Source organism: Perissodus microlepis, chromosome 18 (genome assembly GCF_051167445.1).
Source record: "Perissodus microlepis isolate ML-2025 ecotype Zambia chromosome 18, ASM5116744v1, whole genome shotgun sequence".
Classification (NCBI taxonomy): domain Eukaryota; kingdom Metazoa; phylum Chordata; class Actinopteri; order Cichliformes; family Cichlidae; genus Perissodus; species Perissodus microlepis.
The window spans coordinates 593,215-608,453 of record NC_140478.1 but is presented as its reverse complement, the minus strand read 5'-3'; the positions used below and the strand labels follow the sequence as shown (position 1 = coordinate 608,453).

Below are 15,239 nucleotides of genomic sequence, written 5' to 3'. Positions count from 1 at the left end.
CTATGAAATATTTTATGAACTTAGGCAAAATGCAGCAAGATATTAAAAAAACAGTTTTATTGATTAAAAAACACTATATCGGATTCATATCGGTATCGGCAGATATCCAAATTTATGATATCGGTATCGGACATAAAAAAGTGGTATCGTGCCATCTCTAGTCACTATTGGCGACTCCAATAGGGTTACCTGTCAACTGTGGTGTATGTATGTATGTATGGTGAAAGTCCCTCTTTTTGCTCCTCCCCTCACCTGTGGATGGGCGGTGCTGTTACCATGGTGACAGCTTGGATGTGTTTCAGTCCTGCCTGGTTATCACTGCAGGGATCTTTACTTTCACATTTATTACAGGTTAACTCTGATTTTTCTGTGTATTATGAACTAAATGTATCCTGAGACACACAGAGATGGATGAGCAGAGGTCACATGATGAAAGAACAAACATGGAGTCTTTGATTTATTTAGATATTTATTGATGAATGCAAACAAACCCTGACACTGAACCATCGTCGAGCTTTCACAGAACAAACCTGATCACATGACCTGCTGACCCAAACAGTGAAAAGCTCCATGGCAACAACAACAAACAGCCTCACATATGTTAACAGAGGCTGTTAGAAGCACAGAGTCTTTACAGTCTTTCTCCTGTTTGTACACAAATCTCTGCACATCTTCATCACAGTTACTCACAGACGTGCAGAGTGTGTGGATATCAAAGCTAAGTTTCCACCATGTTTGTAGTCTGTACTGGGACTCATGGAGCATCTCTCTATGAGCACTCAGTGCTTTAAACAGTGAGTCCCAGTTTAACCAGCAGCCTTCACACCACACATCACACAGACATGGAAACTTCAAACCCTCAGACTGAAGTCACTGGCAGTCTCTGGCACCAGCGACTGCGCTAACAAACACAGCAAACAGTGAAGGTTTGGTAAAGATGGAACTATTTTGCTGATAATAATTGAAATGATTAAAGAAAATCAACAAGCTATTTATTCAAGATAATTCATAATTTCATAAACTGGAATGATGAAATTATATTGGCTGGATCTGATTATTGGGGGGTCATGACCCCCGTAACCCCCCTGGAAATTACGCACCTGGTCCTGAGGTCAAATCCACCATCTTTGTTTTAGTGCTGAGCTTCATGTTCTCCCGTGTTTGTGTGCGTCCTCTCCGGTACTCCGGCTTCCTCCCACAGTCCCAACACATGCAGTTAGTGGGGTCAGGTTAACTGTGAGTGGTTGTGTCTCTGTGTTATTCCACCTTAATCAATGACTTCCTGTTAGCATTAAGTGCTTCTGTAGGACTTGTGGAGATCAGAGAAATATTTGACCTAACCCTCCTGGATCAGTGTTGTTTCTGTGTCCCTTCTCAATATCTGAACCCGCAACAGACTGATGTCATTTTCATGGTTGGATCATTTAAATTAAGCTGGACTCAGATGCAGTAAATAAGTTGATTGATCATTAATGAATAAAGCTGGTCAAATACATCACGTGGACACATGTGATTGTGTGTTGTAGTATTGATCCCAATGCTGTATCAGTCCTGGATCAATAACACTGGATGGATGCGTTCAGCATGGAGCCCCTGAGCTGTGTTACAGACAAACATGGAAACTGACAGGTCTGTGTCATTCACAGTCTGTAACACTTCTAAACAACAGAGGCTGACCCAAGTGCCTCAGAGCCAGGCACGCTCACATCACAGCTCTCTAAATAAGCCAGTTTCAAAATAAGAGCTGAAAGCTGTGTTTGGTTGTGTTAGCTTATTATTGTGGAGACTAACATTCAGTGATCATGTGTTCAGACTCATAATGATTACTCTCAGAAATCCTGATCTTTGTATTTACTGTGTGTTGGATCAATAACTGAGATTCATCGTATCACACAGCTGTGCTGCTGCTGCTGCTGATGTCAGCACATCTGGAACAATACGAGGTATCTGCTACCAGACTGAGCAGGACGTGAGACCTGTGGACTGTTTAAAGCTGTCCCTCCACAGCTCACTCAGACCTGATCCACACCTCAGTGATATTCTCTGACTTCCTCAGTAGAGACAGAAACCATTCAGATCTGGGACAATCAGCTGACTGATGATGTCACACAGACTGTGTTTTTCAGGAACAGTGATTCTGATGTGAGCCTGCTAGCTGCCAGCAGACCTGATGAAACCACATGTTCACATCTGTGAGGACAGACTGGACTCTGTGACTGCACCTTGGTTCTCCTCAGAGGTCTGTACAGGAGCATGTCCACCCCCACTGAAGATCTCAGTCACTGTGAAACATAGAAACCTGCTTGTGTGGCCTCTGCCTCACATGTAGACACAGCTACAGGTTTCTCTGTCAGTCAGACTGAAACAGTGTCCTGATGCTGCATCATTCAGCTCTGTGCCCCAGTCAGCATCACTGGGAGCTACCAGTGTCAGTGTTTCTGCCCTTTTCCTGTAACACTACACTCAGCACAGGCTCAGCTGGTATCCAGTGTTGGACTTTGGCTTCAGCTGCTGTGATAGATCCTCTAACATAGATCAGCTCTGCTACATGTTGTTAGATAAGTGCAGCTGCTGTCATGTCCTGATGTTTCTCTGGGTCAGCAGCTTCTCCATCAGAGGTTCACATGGAGCTGATCCAGTATCTCCAGTAACTGTGTTCTGTGCCTCACTGGTTCATCCTTCTGTCTGTGTGACGTCAGTCAGATGTTGAAGTTCAACTCTGTGATCTTCACTGTGTCAGAGTTCAGTGAGTCCCGTTATTCACAGTATCAATCAGATCATCAGAGAACAGCTGATCAGCAATCAGTGGTGCCAACAGCGCCTCCTGTGGTGAGAGGATGCAATAATGCAATGTAGCATTTTTACACTGAACACTTGCAGTCGTGGAAACTGTCTGTTGGATCTGTGTGACGTTGCTTTCTTGTGTTGCTTTCTTGGTTTGAGTTCCTCACAAATGTCCAGATGATTCTTCTAATGAGGCGTCGACCATGTTTTCAGTTCTTTGGAAGAAAACGTCGCCCTTTGCCATCCTTACTTTTCTTTGACTTCTTCAGATGCAGCTGAACTCCAGCTGGTATTTTCTTGGACTTTGCAGCTGTTTCTGGTCATCAGTTCATTCCTGCAAACCTCTGAAGCTGAACAACAATGATGCTGCATTGCTGGCTGATCCCAAAAGGTTGATTCTGTTCATCTGGACGTTTTCAGAAACGTTTGCTCACTGATCAGGTGACTTCTTCAGTCTCAGCTGACTGCAGCTTTACAACCTTACAAACAGCACATTTGCACAATGACTGAAAGCAGCAGCAGCAGCACCTGATATATATGATACTAATATAATACATATACATATATAATCCATACTAATGATGAAGGAACTGAGCTCACAGTCCATCGTTCATTCAGTGAACTACTCAGTTTATTTTGGGCCTCAGAAATGCTCACTCTGTTTGTACATCACTGTCAGCAATAGACTCATTCTGCTGTGTGGACAGGAACACATGTGACATCACTTCCTGTTTGTTTGTGACTGAAGAGGAAGAAGTTTACAAGGAATCATTTAGAAGAGTTTCAAACATCAACTGATTGAATCCATGAATCTGAAAACGTGTTTGTGAGTGAAAGAGACAGACATGTACAGACTGAACTATCTGTTCAACAGTCAGAGTGTTTCTCTAACAGGAGACACTCTTTACACTCCACTCAGCACAGGGACACTGAGGGACCACTTGACCTGAGAAACCTACCAAGAAACCAACCAGGACCGACCGTAAACCCAGGATAAAGAGTTTGAGTGAATGTGGTGTTGAAGGTGTGGAGGTGGATCAGAGTGTCAGAGGAGACTCTGTAGAAGGACAGAGTGCCAGCAGGACAGTCCACATACACTGCTGCTCTGTTAGAGACAGAGGAGGAGGAGGAGGAGGAGGAGGAGGAGGAGATGGATGTTTCTTTGTTATTGTGTCTTGCGGAAACAGAACCACCACAGAAGCTCAGACTCCAGGACTGATTATTTTTTCCAAACAAACAATCTTCACTGCCTCCTTTCCTTCTGATGCTTCTGTAACTCACTGATATATAAACGTCTCCTCTCCACTCGACCTCCCAGTAACAGCGACCAGTCAGACCATTTCTACACAGCAGCTGAGGATGAACATCAAATCTGTCTGGATGATCAGGATATGACTGAACCGCCTTCACACGTGTCACCTTCCTGTTGTTGTCAAACAGTTGGAGCTCTGTGTTCACTGTGTTTGTGTCGATTGTGAGTTGACAGGAATCTGATGGAGAGAACAAACACAATCCAGCTGCAGTTATTGATCCATCATCTGTTCATTGATTGACACTTTGATGATGACTCCTGACATGATGAAGATGGTTGAATGTGCTGCTTTGTTTTCATGAATCCCATTAAAAACACACTTACACTTCCTCAGACCTGGTCTCAACCATCGGACTCCAGCAGGCTCCACCCTGAAAGGAGGAGGGGGGTCAGAGCAGCACAGTCAGCATGCACACATGGACATTACATGGCTCTCACACACACTGTTACACACTGAGCTCAAAGCTCGGCTCCACTGTTTTATTCAAAGAAATCTACATTTATTTATCAGCACATTTAAAAACAGGTTGAGCCAAAGTGCTGCACAGAGTAGAGAGAAAATAGGAAACATACACAGTAATTACTATAAAGACTCGTCAGAATTGAAAGCTACAGAGTACAAATGTGTTTCCAACCGGGTTTTAAAAATGTCGAGTGTTGGTGACGACCTGATGTGAAGGGCGACTGTTCCAGAGTTTGGCTGCAGCCATCGATAAAGCTCACCTCTGTTTTTACGTCTAGTTCTGGTCAGAAGCTACTTATCTGCAGACCTGAGGGCTCCACTTGGATTATTTTGTTAAAGAGAGATAAGATGGAGCCAATCCATTCAGAGATTTAAAGACAAACAACCAGATCTGGAAGTGGATTCTACCACGTACTGGTAACCAGTGGAAGAAGCTGGAAAAAGCTGGTGATGGGTCGTCTAGCACAGACCCACCGCTGGAACCAGACAATTCATGAGGGAGAGAACTGTGACAGCGCCGTTCCTTCACTTGACCTCAGTCGCTCTCGTCTGCTCCCTCGTAACACTGCTCTTTATTGAGGTTACATGAATATGCATCAGTTCATTAACATATGACGTCTTACACAGGTATGAACAAAGAGTACCAGCCTGTGCATAGTGTAGGTGTGTATGTGTTCCAGATGTGACCCTGTGACCCCAAAGCTGGTGCTAAGAGTCCAGCGGTCCCCCTAACAAAGGGCTCTTATACTTAACCATATACAGAGTAGGTGTCCTCCTATACAAGGGGTCAGCAACCTTTAACACTCAAAGAGCCATTTGGACCCAGTTTCCACGCAAAAGAAAACTCTGGGAGCTGCAAATACTAAATCTAAAATGAAGATAACACTGTATATATTGTTTTTTACCTTTATGCTTTGTGTGAACAACTAAGGCGTGTTGCTTATGAAATCCATGAAGTGCTGCAGAGAAAATTACATGTTATTTATGTAACATTTTAAACTCTTAAAGAAAGACAACAAAAGGAAAGACACCCAGCTGAAATAAAATGATCCAGCAAACAAAAACTGTTGTGAGCCACCCTCGTATCGCCTTTGGGCTTTTGGAGCCTTGACCTGACTTTTAAAAAATAATTGAAAAAAAGCTCGATGCTGCTGAAAGATGAAAAATAGATATTTGCAAAATTCTGCCTAAATATGTATTTTACCTGGTTAATGTGTGTGGCGGGGCGTGGTCTGCAGCGCCGCTGCAGGGGAGGCAGACACACCTGAGCGGCACCCGCAATCACGCCTCGCCACCTTAACGTCTGTGCTGTTGTGTTGTGTTGGTGTGTGTCGGGCTGTGAGCTGCAAAGCTACAGCCGGCTGTGTGCGTACAGCAACCGTGTGTGAAAAGTGGTCAGTAAAGAGATGCTGAAAAGCATGCTCATGCAAACATCGTCGGGTCTGCCGTGATATGTTTACAACGGGACTTCTGCTCCTGAACCTCTGCGCACAGCGTCTGCAGATCGGGGCTGTACGAAGTCACTTTCATCTTTAGGCAGGACTGTAAGCTGTCGTCTGTGAGGCGTGAGCGGTGTTTGTTTTTAACATAGTTCACGGTGGAGAACAGCTGCTGACATAATGTGGATTCGAAGACTCGAAGATGCTAAGTATGCTGCCATGAGCAGCTAATTCTAATTAGGGGTGAATAATTATTACCAGCTAATGCTAATATCATTTTCCCTTCCCTTTTAACAATGTGAGCAGCTAGTGCTAGGTAGGCTGATGCTAGCAGCTAATGCTAATTTGATATGAATTAGCATTATATTAGTGAGGAGTTAATGCTAAGTAGACTGCGATTAGTGGCTAATGCTAATTTTAGGTGAATAGGACTTGGCAGCTAATGCTAATACTATATTTTCTTGCTTTATAACAATGTGACCAGCTAATTCAATTTCAACTTTTCCCCTGCGATGCCATTAGTGGCTAATTCTAATTTTAGATGAAAAAGCATTAACAGCTAATGTTCATACTGTTTGCTTTGTAAGAATGACAGCAGCTAATGATACGAAGTCTACTGTTATCAACTAATGCTAATTTGATGTGAATTAGCATTATCCAATAATGGTAACTCTTTTCCCCTGCATTATAACTAGAGATGGCACGATACCACTTTTTTATGTCCGATACCGATACCGATATCATAAATTTGTATATCTGCCGATACCGATATGAATCCGATATAGTGTTTTTTAATCAACAAAACTGTTTTTTTAAATATCTTGCTGCATTTTGTATAAGTTCATACTCAAGTTTAAAACAACAACTACACTAAAGCTATTCTGTTATACCTGTATGCAAAAAAAAATATTTCATAGTTCAGCAATACTGATCAATCTAATAAACTTAAACCTACTCCATCCTCCCTATTCTGGTATTTTAAAGAGTACTTAGCGTAAATATTAAGCAACCTAATTAATAGGGTTCCAACTCCCAGCAACAACAAAAATAAATTAATAAAAAATAGGGAACCACCCCTCACGCTCCACCTCATGATGCTTAATCGACGTAATCAACCTTAATTTGATGCAGTGTGAAAAAAAATGCACAGAAATCAATTGTTTTTCAAGAAATATTAAATAGATTCAACATCTTTCTTCAACAAAATTGCAGACTGCACAGATGGTACCTTCCCAAAGGAAAAAGTACTATAGCTTACTAGGGTATATATATTAGACTTAATAGTTACTATATACAGTAATGGACTTCTATTCATTTTACATCAAATTAAAACTTTGGGTGTCAGATAATTATTTATTAAAAGCTACACATTTTAAATGAGAATAAGAAAGAAAAGTATGTCTTTGTGCCCCCTTTTCCCTGTTAATGCCCTATCGGCCCCCCTGGCTAAACTTTGCTAGATCCGCCCCTGCACAGTTACCAGCTACGTAGAAAAAGATCCTGGTGTAGAAAGTAATATTAAATAAATTCTAACAACAGCTTATCAAGCTTAAACGTGCTGCTGTTGTTTATCCACTGGTTTCCTCTTTCTGGTGCAAAGTGGGCCAAAAACAAACAAGAGAGACGGACTCACGACAGAAAAGCCGATCAGCTGATCATTAAGCAGTTTCATGATTGAAGTACAGCAAGAAGAGGCAGTCGCTCCATATATCGTTTGTTAAGCTTAACCCAGGAATGCTTTACAAACATTCAGACATGGACTTACACACTTGCTTTACTTCTCTCGGGGATAACTTTGTCGGAGATGAAATGCCGGGTTGCTAGCGAAGCTCCAAATGCTATCCAGACCACCGACAGGTCCCGCATGTCACAGCCGCTCTATCACGTGATGCATACTGCTCCGACGTGCTAACGTTCTGAGGCGAGTTACGGCGTGTTGGAAGTTTTGTGAGGTGCTTTCGTGATATTTAATGGATCGGATTACATTTTTTATTTCTCTCTGATATCCGATCCAGTAATTTAGGTCAGTATCGGACCGATACCGATACGTAATATCGGATCGGTCCATCTCTAATTATAACAATGTCAGGAGTTAATGCTAAGTAGGCTGCCATTAGGGGCTAACTAATTAGGGGTGAATAATTATTAGCAGCAAATGCTAATACCGTTTTCTCTTTCCTTATAACAATATGAGCAGCTAATGCTAATTTGATGTAAATTAGCATTATATTAGGGAATAATTTGAGGTAAATAAGCATTGGTAGCTAATGCTAATACCCTTTTCTCTTGTGTTATAATGATGTGAGACGTTAATATTGTTCTCAAACAAAAGAATGAGAATGAAATATTGATTCTAACAGGGCCCATAAACAGCATTAGCTTAGCAGTATTAGCTTATCAGAGTTTCCATCATGGTCACACAAATCCTTAGCAGATCAAAGTGGCCTACTTAGCAATAGCTGCTCAAGTTGTAGAAAGCAAGGGAAAACAGTATTAGCATTAGCTGCTAAATGTGCACTTGAGAACAAATTTATTGAATGTGAATGTAGAGTTTCCAGTATTTAAGCTTCCATTTCCAAATGTTAGCTGCTCCTGTCTGCCTCTGTCACACACACAGACTGAAATGATTCACAGCCTTGTTTCATCCTTCTATCACTATCACTGTGGACATACAGCATGGGAAACATACACATGGCTGACACTTTATTAGGTACACAGTGGCATTGATCTCAGGTACACCTGTGACCTAAATGTTCCTGCAAACAGACTCCTTGGAGACCCCTACATAAATATCCATGTACTATCCAGCTAGACTAGTGTGTTTGTCCCTGAAAATATTCCTGCATGTGTGATTGTTCATGTGTCATCTGCAGGAAACAAACAGGAAGTGAGTGAAGGGCACAGGAAATGTTTCCAGCTCTTCCTCCTCTATCAGACATTCTCTCCATACCTGAGAGTGTCCAGTCTCCAGCCTGGATCCTTCAGTCCAGACGACAGCAGCTTCATTCCTGAGTCTCCTGGATGATTGTAGCTCAGGTCCAGCTTTCTCAGATGGGAGGGGTTGGAGCTCAGAGCTGAGGCCAGAGAAGTACAGCCTTCCTCTGTGATCAGACAGCCTGACAGACTGCAGACACACAAAACATCTGAAGCTGTTTAACAGAGTAAGGTAACAGCCTCCAATATTAGAGAGAAAGCCCCAAACATCAGACAATCCACTGTGAGCAGCACTTGGTGATGGTGGGAAGAAGAACTCCCTTTGACACAAAGATTCTCCCAGTGAAAACAGGCTCCAGGAGGAGCATCTACCATGACTGGTTGCAGGGTGAGGGGAAAGAGAAGAGATGAGCTCAGAGAAACAAGAACAAAACATAAACTAAGGAGAGAGAAGACAAAAGTTAAGGACATGCAGTAGTGACATATAAAAGCATCAGGAGTGAAAAGAGGGGAGAAGAAAGCAGAGCATCATGGGAAGTCCACCAACAGCCTGAGCCTATAGCAGCATAACTAAGGGATGGTTCAGGGTCACCTGATCCAGCTCGAACTATAAGCTTAATCAAAAAGGAAAGTTTGAAGCTGATCTTCAAAGTAGAGGGTGTCTGTGTCCTGAACTCAAACTGGGAGCTGCTTCCACACCCAGTCCAACATAGCCAGGCTTTCTTTGCTGTTTTGACAAAACCTCAAATCCCAGTCAGAGATGATGAGCATCATCACAGTGATGATCATTTCTCTGTTAACCCAGGCTTTCTGCTTCAGGAACAGTGCACGCTCACAGAACAAGGAGACCTTTAAACATCATTTCACTAAATGGATGGACTGAGCTCAGCCTACAGATGAACTGGTGCCAGAGATCATAAAGAACATCAAACAGTCAAATTCAAGACTTTTAATGGAAATATGAGATTAATGCTGCAGACAGTCATGAACCTGCTGAATTCATGAACATCAAGAATGCAGCGAGTGGTAAAATAAAGATTTGACCTCAGTGTGCTCAGTGTTCCTGTCTATTCCTCACATATTCCTAACATGATAGCTGCACTTTAGAGCTCTGAAACTGGAACTGACACATATTTAAACTCTACATGTTACTCAGTACATTCAGTTCTGACACTCGCCCACAGTCCAACAAAGGAAACATGGAGATCACATCAGTTTGTCATCAAAGTCTAATTATTAGGGCAACTTAACCTGTTATTATCTCATTAACTCATTAACTGATTAACACCAACAATTATTTTAATCACAGTTTTTAAAATCATGATTATTGTGAAAGTGCTCACTGGCTCTGAATATAAAAGCCATGGGTCACAGGAGGGATGTTGATCAGTGCTGGCTTGAAATGGGCGTCATTATGCGTCTCAGCCAATGAGAGCATTGAGGGTGGGCCTAATACTACTGCAGCGCTCACATGACCCAGGACAGAAAGAAAGGGGCGGGGACAGAAACATAGAGACAGGTACAGATCTTTGACATGTTCATTTTAAACTGTTCCAGGAGGCAGTGTTGATACAACTAAAGTTATCTGGAAGCAAAGTTGAGTTTTCTTATCATCGGAGTACTTCATGTCTGAAGTATCACTTAAATGCATTACACGCTGTTGATGGCAGCAAACAAACCACCCAAACAAACAGAGGTGGGAGGCTTGGGCAGACTACGTAGATTCAGCTTGTGGGAGGAGTCTAGATAAACCAAAGAAAGACAAGCTAACAAAAGCCACAGTGAAGTGAGTAGCTACAAACTGCAGGCTGATTAGTGTTGTTGAAGAAGTCGGTCTGAGGAACGTTCTTAGGATCAACAAATGACGGCATGTATGAGCCTCAAGACGCACCATCACAAGAAGAATACATGAGCTGTAGAAAAAGGAGAGACTACGAAAGCCACGGCGTTACAATGTGCACCAGCTGTTGGTCTCTCTGGAGACTACTGGGCGTGACTGGGTAACCATGGTTACCTGGGAGTTACAGTACATGATATTAATGAAGAGTGGGAGCTGCGTTCTATAGCAAACAATTTGTTATGAGGTAATCAGCTGATCTTAGTTTAACCAGAAGCCCTTCACAATAATTGCAAAGTCTTTATTTTGTCCAACTACCATCAGTTCGTCTGTACTGATGGTAACTTAAAGTCACACTAATGTCGTTTAGTTTGTATAGTTTATGTAGTAGAAGTGTACTACAGTACTCTGATCACTGATAGGATAGATTTATGTAGATATACACCTTTGTGTTTAACATTACCGCATTATAGTACTGTGATCTTTGTCCTTATATATGGTTATGTTAGCTATACTGACGTATGCATATAACTGGATATGTATCTGTGGCGGAGGTGTGGTCCCGGGCGCGGCTGCAGGGGAGGAGTGGTGCAGTGAGCTCAACGGGGCGGTGCTGGAGATGCAGGTGAGAACAGCTGATGGCGTTTGGACTGATGATGGTTTCCTTCCCTTTTATAGTGAGACGGAGAGGAGCGGAGGGGAGGCTGGACATCAGCTGAGACCGGAGCTGTCAGACTGTGGTCGGTCATAACATATGTAAACTATAAATAAACGTGGCATCTGGCGACATACAACTGTGCGTGTGTGTACGTGTGTGAAGTGCATTTTACAGTATCTTATCTATTCATCTTATTTGTCATGTATTTGCATTGTGTACTTCCTTTTTGTAAGAAACCACACACGTGATCACAGCCACAAGAATCAATCAGTGAAAGAATAAAGTGCCTCAAACCGAACCTTAAGCTCCTTATTCCACACGCTGGGATCATTTGGCCTTCAGTGGTGTTCTGGCTGACACACCGGAGTGACCGGAGTGCTAAAGAGTGAATCAGACACACCAGTGTAATCCCTGATATCTCCACTACATTTAATCGTCCTTCAGCTTGTGGCTGCAGTTAGCTGATCTGCTAGTTAGCCGGTGTGCTATTTAGCCGCTGTGCTAGTTAGCCGGTTCGCTAGTCAGCTGGTGTGCTAGTTAGCCAGTTCGCTAGTTAGCCAGTCTGCTAGTCAGCTGGTCTGCTAGTTAGCCGGCTCGCTAGTCAGCTGGTCAGACTAACTAACAGGTCTCTCTAAACTGTGTGAGCAGCTTTCGTGGCTGCTCTGTGTTACTCTCTAGCCTTTATTTAACTCAGTCCTCTCAGTTTTTTCATCCTTACAAACTAGAAAACCTTCTTTTTCAGCTTCTCCACACCTGAGCTGTGGCTGAGCTACCAGCATGCAGGCCTGGTGTGTCTCACTCAACAGTTACACTCGTCACCCAGACTAACAACACTCCACATGTTCACCACTAGGAGGTGCTAAAAGACCACATACAGTGAGATTATCACTAAATGTCTGCTGTGTCTGACGGTGACTTGGGTTTTTACTAACTGGCTACATGAGCAGGATTAGTTCCATCTTTGTAAAAGAGACTCAGCAGCAGATTCGAATCAAACAGAAACATTTCTACTTTTTCTGCAGCACCAGCTGAATACATGGAGCCTAAACTCCAGTGACAATGAGACACATACTGTGTGACTGCTGTGACTTTACAGCTGGGCCTCATTCACTGACATTAGTCAGATATGACTGACTCTATATCACACTTAAAGCTTTCTGTAAATGAAAGAATCAGTGAAAACGAGGCACTTCAGTCAATTTTAAACGCAAACTCTGAACATAACCTGATCCAGACCAGGTTATAGGTTCAGCATCAGTAACCACGGTGATGTAGCCGTGTAAAAGCAGAGCTAGACAGAGACAGACAAACATTTATGCTCACAATCACTCCAGTTAACCCAGCATGCATGTTTTTGGACTGTGGGAGGAAGCAGAGAACCTGAAGACAACCCACACAGGCCACACTATCACCCTTATTTACAGAATTATAATTTAATTAGGTGATAAAGTAAATAAAATAAATATTTTAATAAAAAAAATATTCATAAATGAAATATTATTCAAGTAAGTAAGTAAAATATATTTATATAGCACATAATCTCGTTTGTACAGAAATGTCTTCAGCTGCTTTTTAAAAGAGTCAGTGGAGTCTAGACAGCATAAAGACAACAGCAGGGATTTCCACAGCCTCGGTGCCTGAAAAGCTTGATCCACACATGTATCCGTGGGACCAACAGTGACCTCTGACCTAAAGACCTAAGTGCTCGGGATGAAGCACAAGGTTTCAACAGGTCAGAGATGCACTGAGGAGCTTCACCATGTACAGCTCTAAAAGTTATGACTAAAATGTTAAAATGAACCCTAAAATTTAGTGGCAACCAATGAAGAGAAGCCAAAACTGGAGTAATGTGTGACCTCTGGTTTGTGCCAGTTAAAAGTCTCGCCGCAGCATTCTGTACAGTGTGAAGCTCCAGAGCTGATTTGTTGAGACAAGTAAAAAGACCATTACAATAATCCAAGTGAGAAGAGATAAAAGCATGAAGAATCATCTCAAGTTCTGCCTTTGACACCAGTCTGAGTTTAGAAATGTTTCTTAGATGATAAAAACAGTTTTGAACCAGTTGTTTAGAGAGTTTCTCAAGCAACATTGAACTGTCGAATATAACACCTACGTTTCTGAGACTCGATTTAATTCAAGGACCTAAAAACTGATCTGCTGCCTAATTTCTGAAGACATGTGATCAGGAGCAATGATCAAAGTTTCTGTTTTATCCGTATTAAACTGGGGGAAGTTGAAGTTTAACAATTGTTTGATTCCTGGCAGACAATTATTTAAACAAGAAAATGTATCAAACTGAGAATCTTTGAAAGAACAGTATAACTGAATGTCATCAGCGCAGAGATGATAAGAAATATTATTGTAACGTCTGATATTTTGGCCTAGAGCATGGCAGGTTTTAGGTCTCACCCTGGGTCAGCACACCTGAATCACATGATTAGTTCATTACCAGGCCTCTGGAGAACTTCAGGACATGTTGAGGAGGAATTTAACCATTTAAATCAGATGTGATGGATCAAGGAAACATCTAAGACCTGCAGGACACCGGCCCTCGAGGCCTGGAGTTGGACACCTGTGGCCCAGAGGACGTATATAAAGCAAAAAGAGAATCGGACCTAAAACAGATCCTTGAGGTACCCCAGAAGGCACAACTGATGTTTCAGACAACACATGATTCATAAAGACAGTCAAAGACTGAAACCATTTTAAAGCAACACCAGTAATCCTGAACAAGTCCTTCAGCCTATTTATCATGATGCTGTGATCAACAGTATCAAAAGCAGAGGTGAGATCCAACTCGGTGTACTCTCCAGAGTCTGCTGCCATCAGAATGTCACCACACACTTTAAGTTAAGCCATTTCAGTGGAGGACAGTCCAGAGCTTTGTTTTTCTCCAGAAAGTCATTAAGTTGTTCTGCAACTGTTTGACACCAATGGTCATTTTGATATTGGCCTCTAACTGCTTGGAAGAGATGGGTCCAAATTTGGTTTCTTTAATAACGGTTCAACGACAGCTTGTTTAAAACTGAGCCAGCATGAAGAGAAGTATTAATTATGTCCAGAATATAGGGGCCAATAGAGTCAAACACACTAATGAAAAATGGTGGACGAATTACATCAAGGTGGCTTCAAGTCAGTTTCATCTGACCAAGCAGAACACTGACGTCATGTAAGGTGACAGGAGTAAAAGAGGAGCAGGTATCAGAAGTAAGCAACATGTCAGTGTGATACTGGGAGGATGATGGAGAAATATTAGACCTGATGGCAGCGACCTTATTTACAAAATAGTTCAAAGATTCATTACAATCAGATTTAGTATAGACTGGTACACGAGGAATATCAGGAGAGACCATTTTCATAATTGTATCAAACAACACTTTGGGATTGTTCTTTTTTGAAGCTATTAGATTTGAAAAATATTCAGTTCCAGCTTTTTTTTTATCATGTTGTTAAGTGAGGATATTGATTCCTTGAGATGTACTCGATGAACCTCAAGCTTGGAAGCCTTCCATAAACGTTCTAACTTGCCACAATATCTCCTGAAATTTTGAGTATTTTCATTTATCCAGGGATAGATATTTGAAGAATAGACAACACTTTGCTTCAGAGGTGCCGCTGTATCTAAATAAAATGGACAAAGTGTTGTCTCCAGGAGCTTAGCTGATTTAGAGTAGCCAGGTACGGTGGGTGTGTTCAGGTTAAAGAACACGGAGGCAGACTTCCAAGTGCAGGTGATTTATTAAGTCTGTAGTGATGATACATAAAGTGAACCATCAGTAAAGCACGCGTCAAACATTCAATGCACCCAAACA

The 15,239-nt window shown here is 42.1% G+C and overlaps 1 protein-coding gene across 1 annotated transcript in view; it reads right to left on the bottom strand.

Annotated features, from left to right (window-relative positions):
- Nucleotides 1-444: 444 nt before the first annotated feature.
- LOC146366371 (uncharacterized) overlaps nucleotides 445-15,239 on the bottom strand; it is a 41,255-nt gene continuing 26,460 nt past the window's right edge. The window contains exons 6-8 of the mRNA XM_084912114.1: nucleotides 8,949-9,122; nucleotides 4,421-4,467; nucleotides 445-4,274 (exon numbers count right to left, since the gene is read on the bottom strand). Of these exons, the coding sequence (XP_084768240.1) occupies nucleotides 3,700-4,274; nucleotides 4,421-4,467; nucleotides 8,949-9,122 (796 nt within the window). The 3' untranslated portion in view covers nucleotides 445-3,699. The remainder of the gene's footprint in view (nucleotides 4,275-4,420; nucleotides 4,468-8,948; nucleotides 9,123-15,239) is intronic.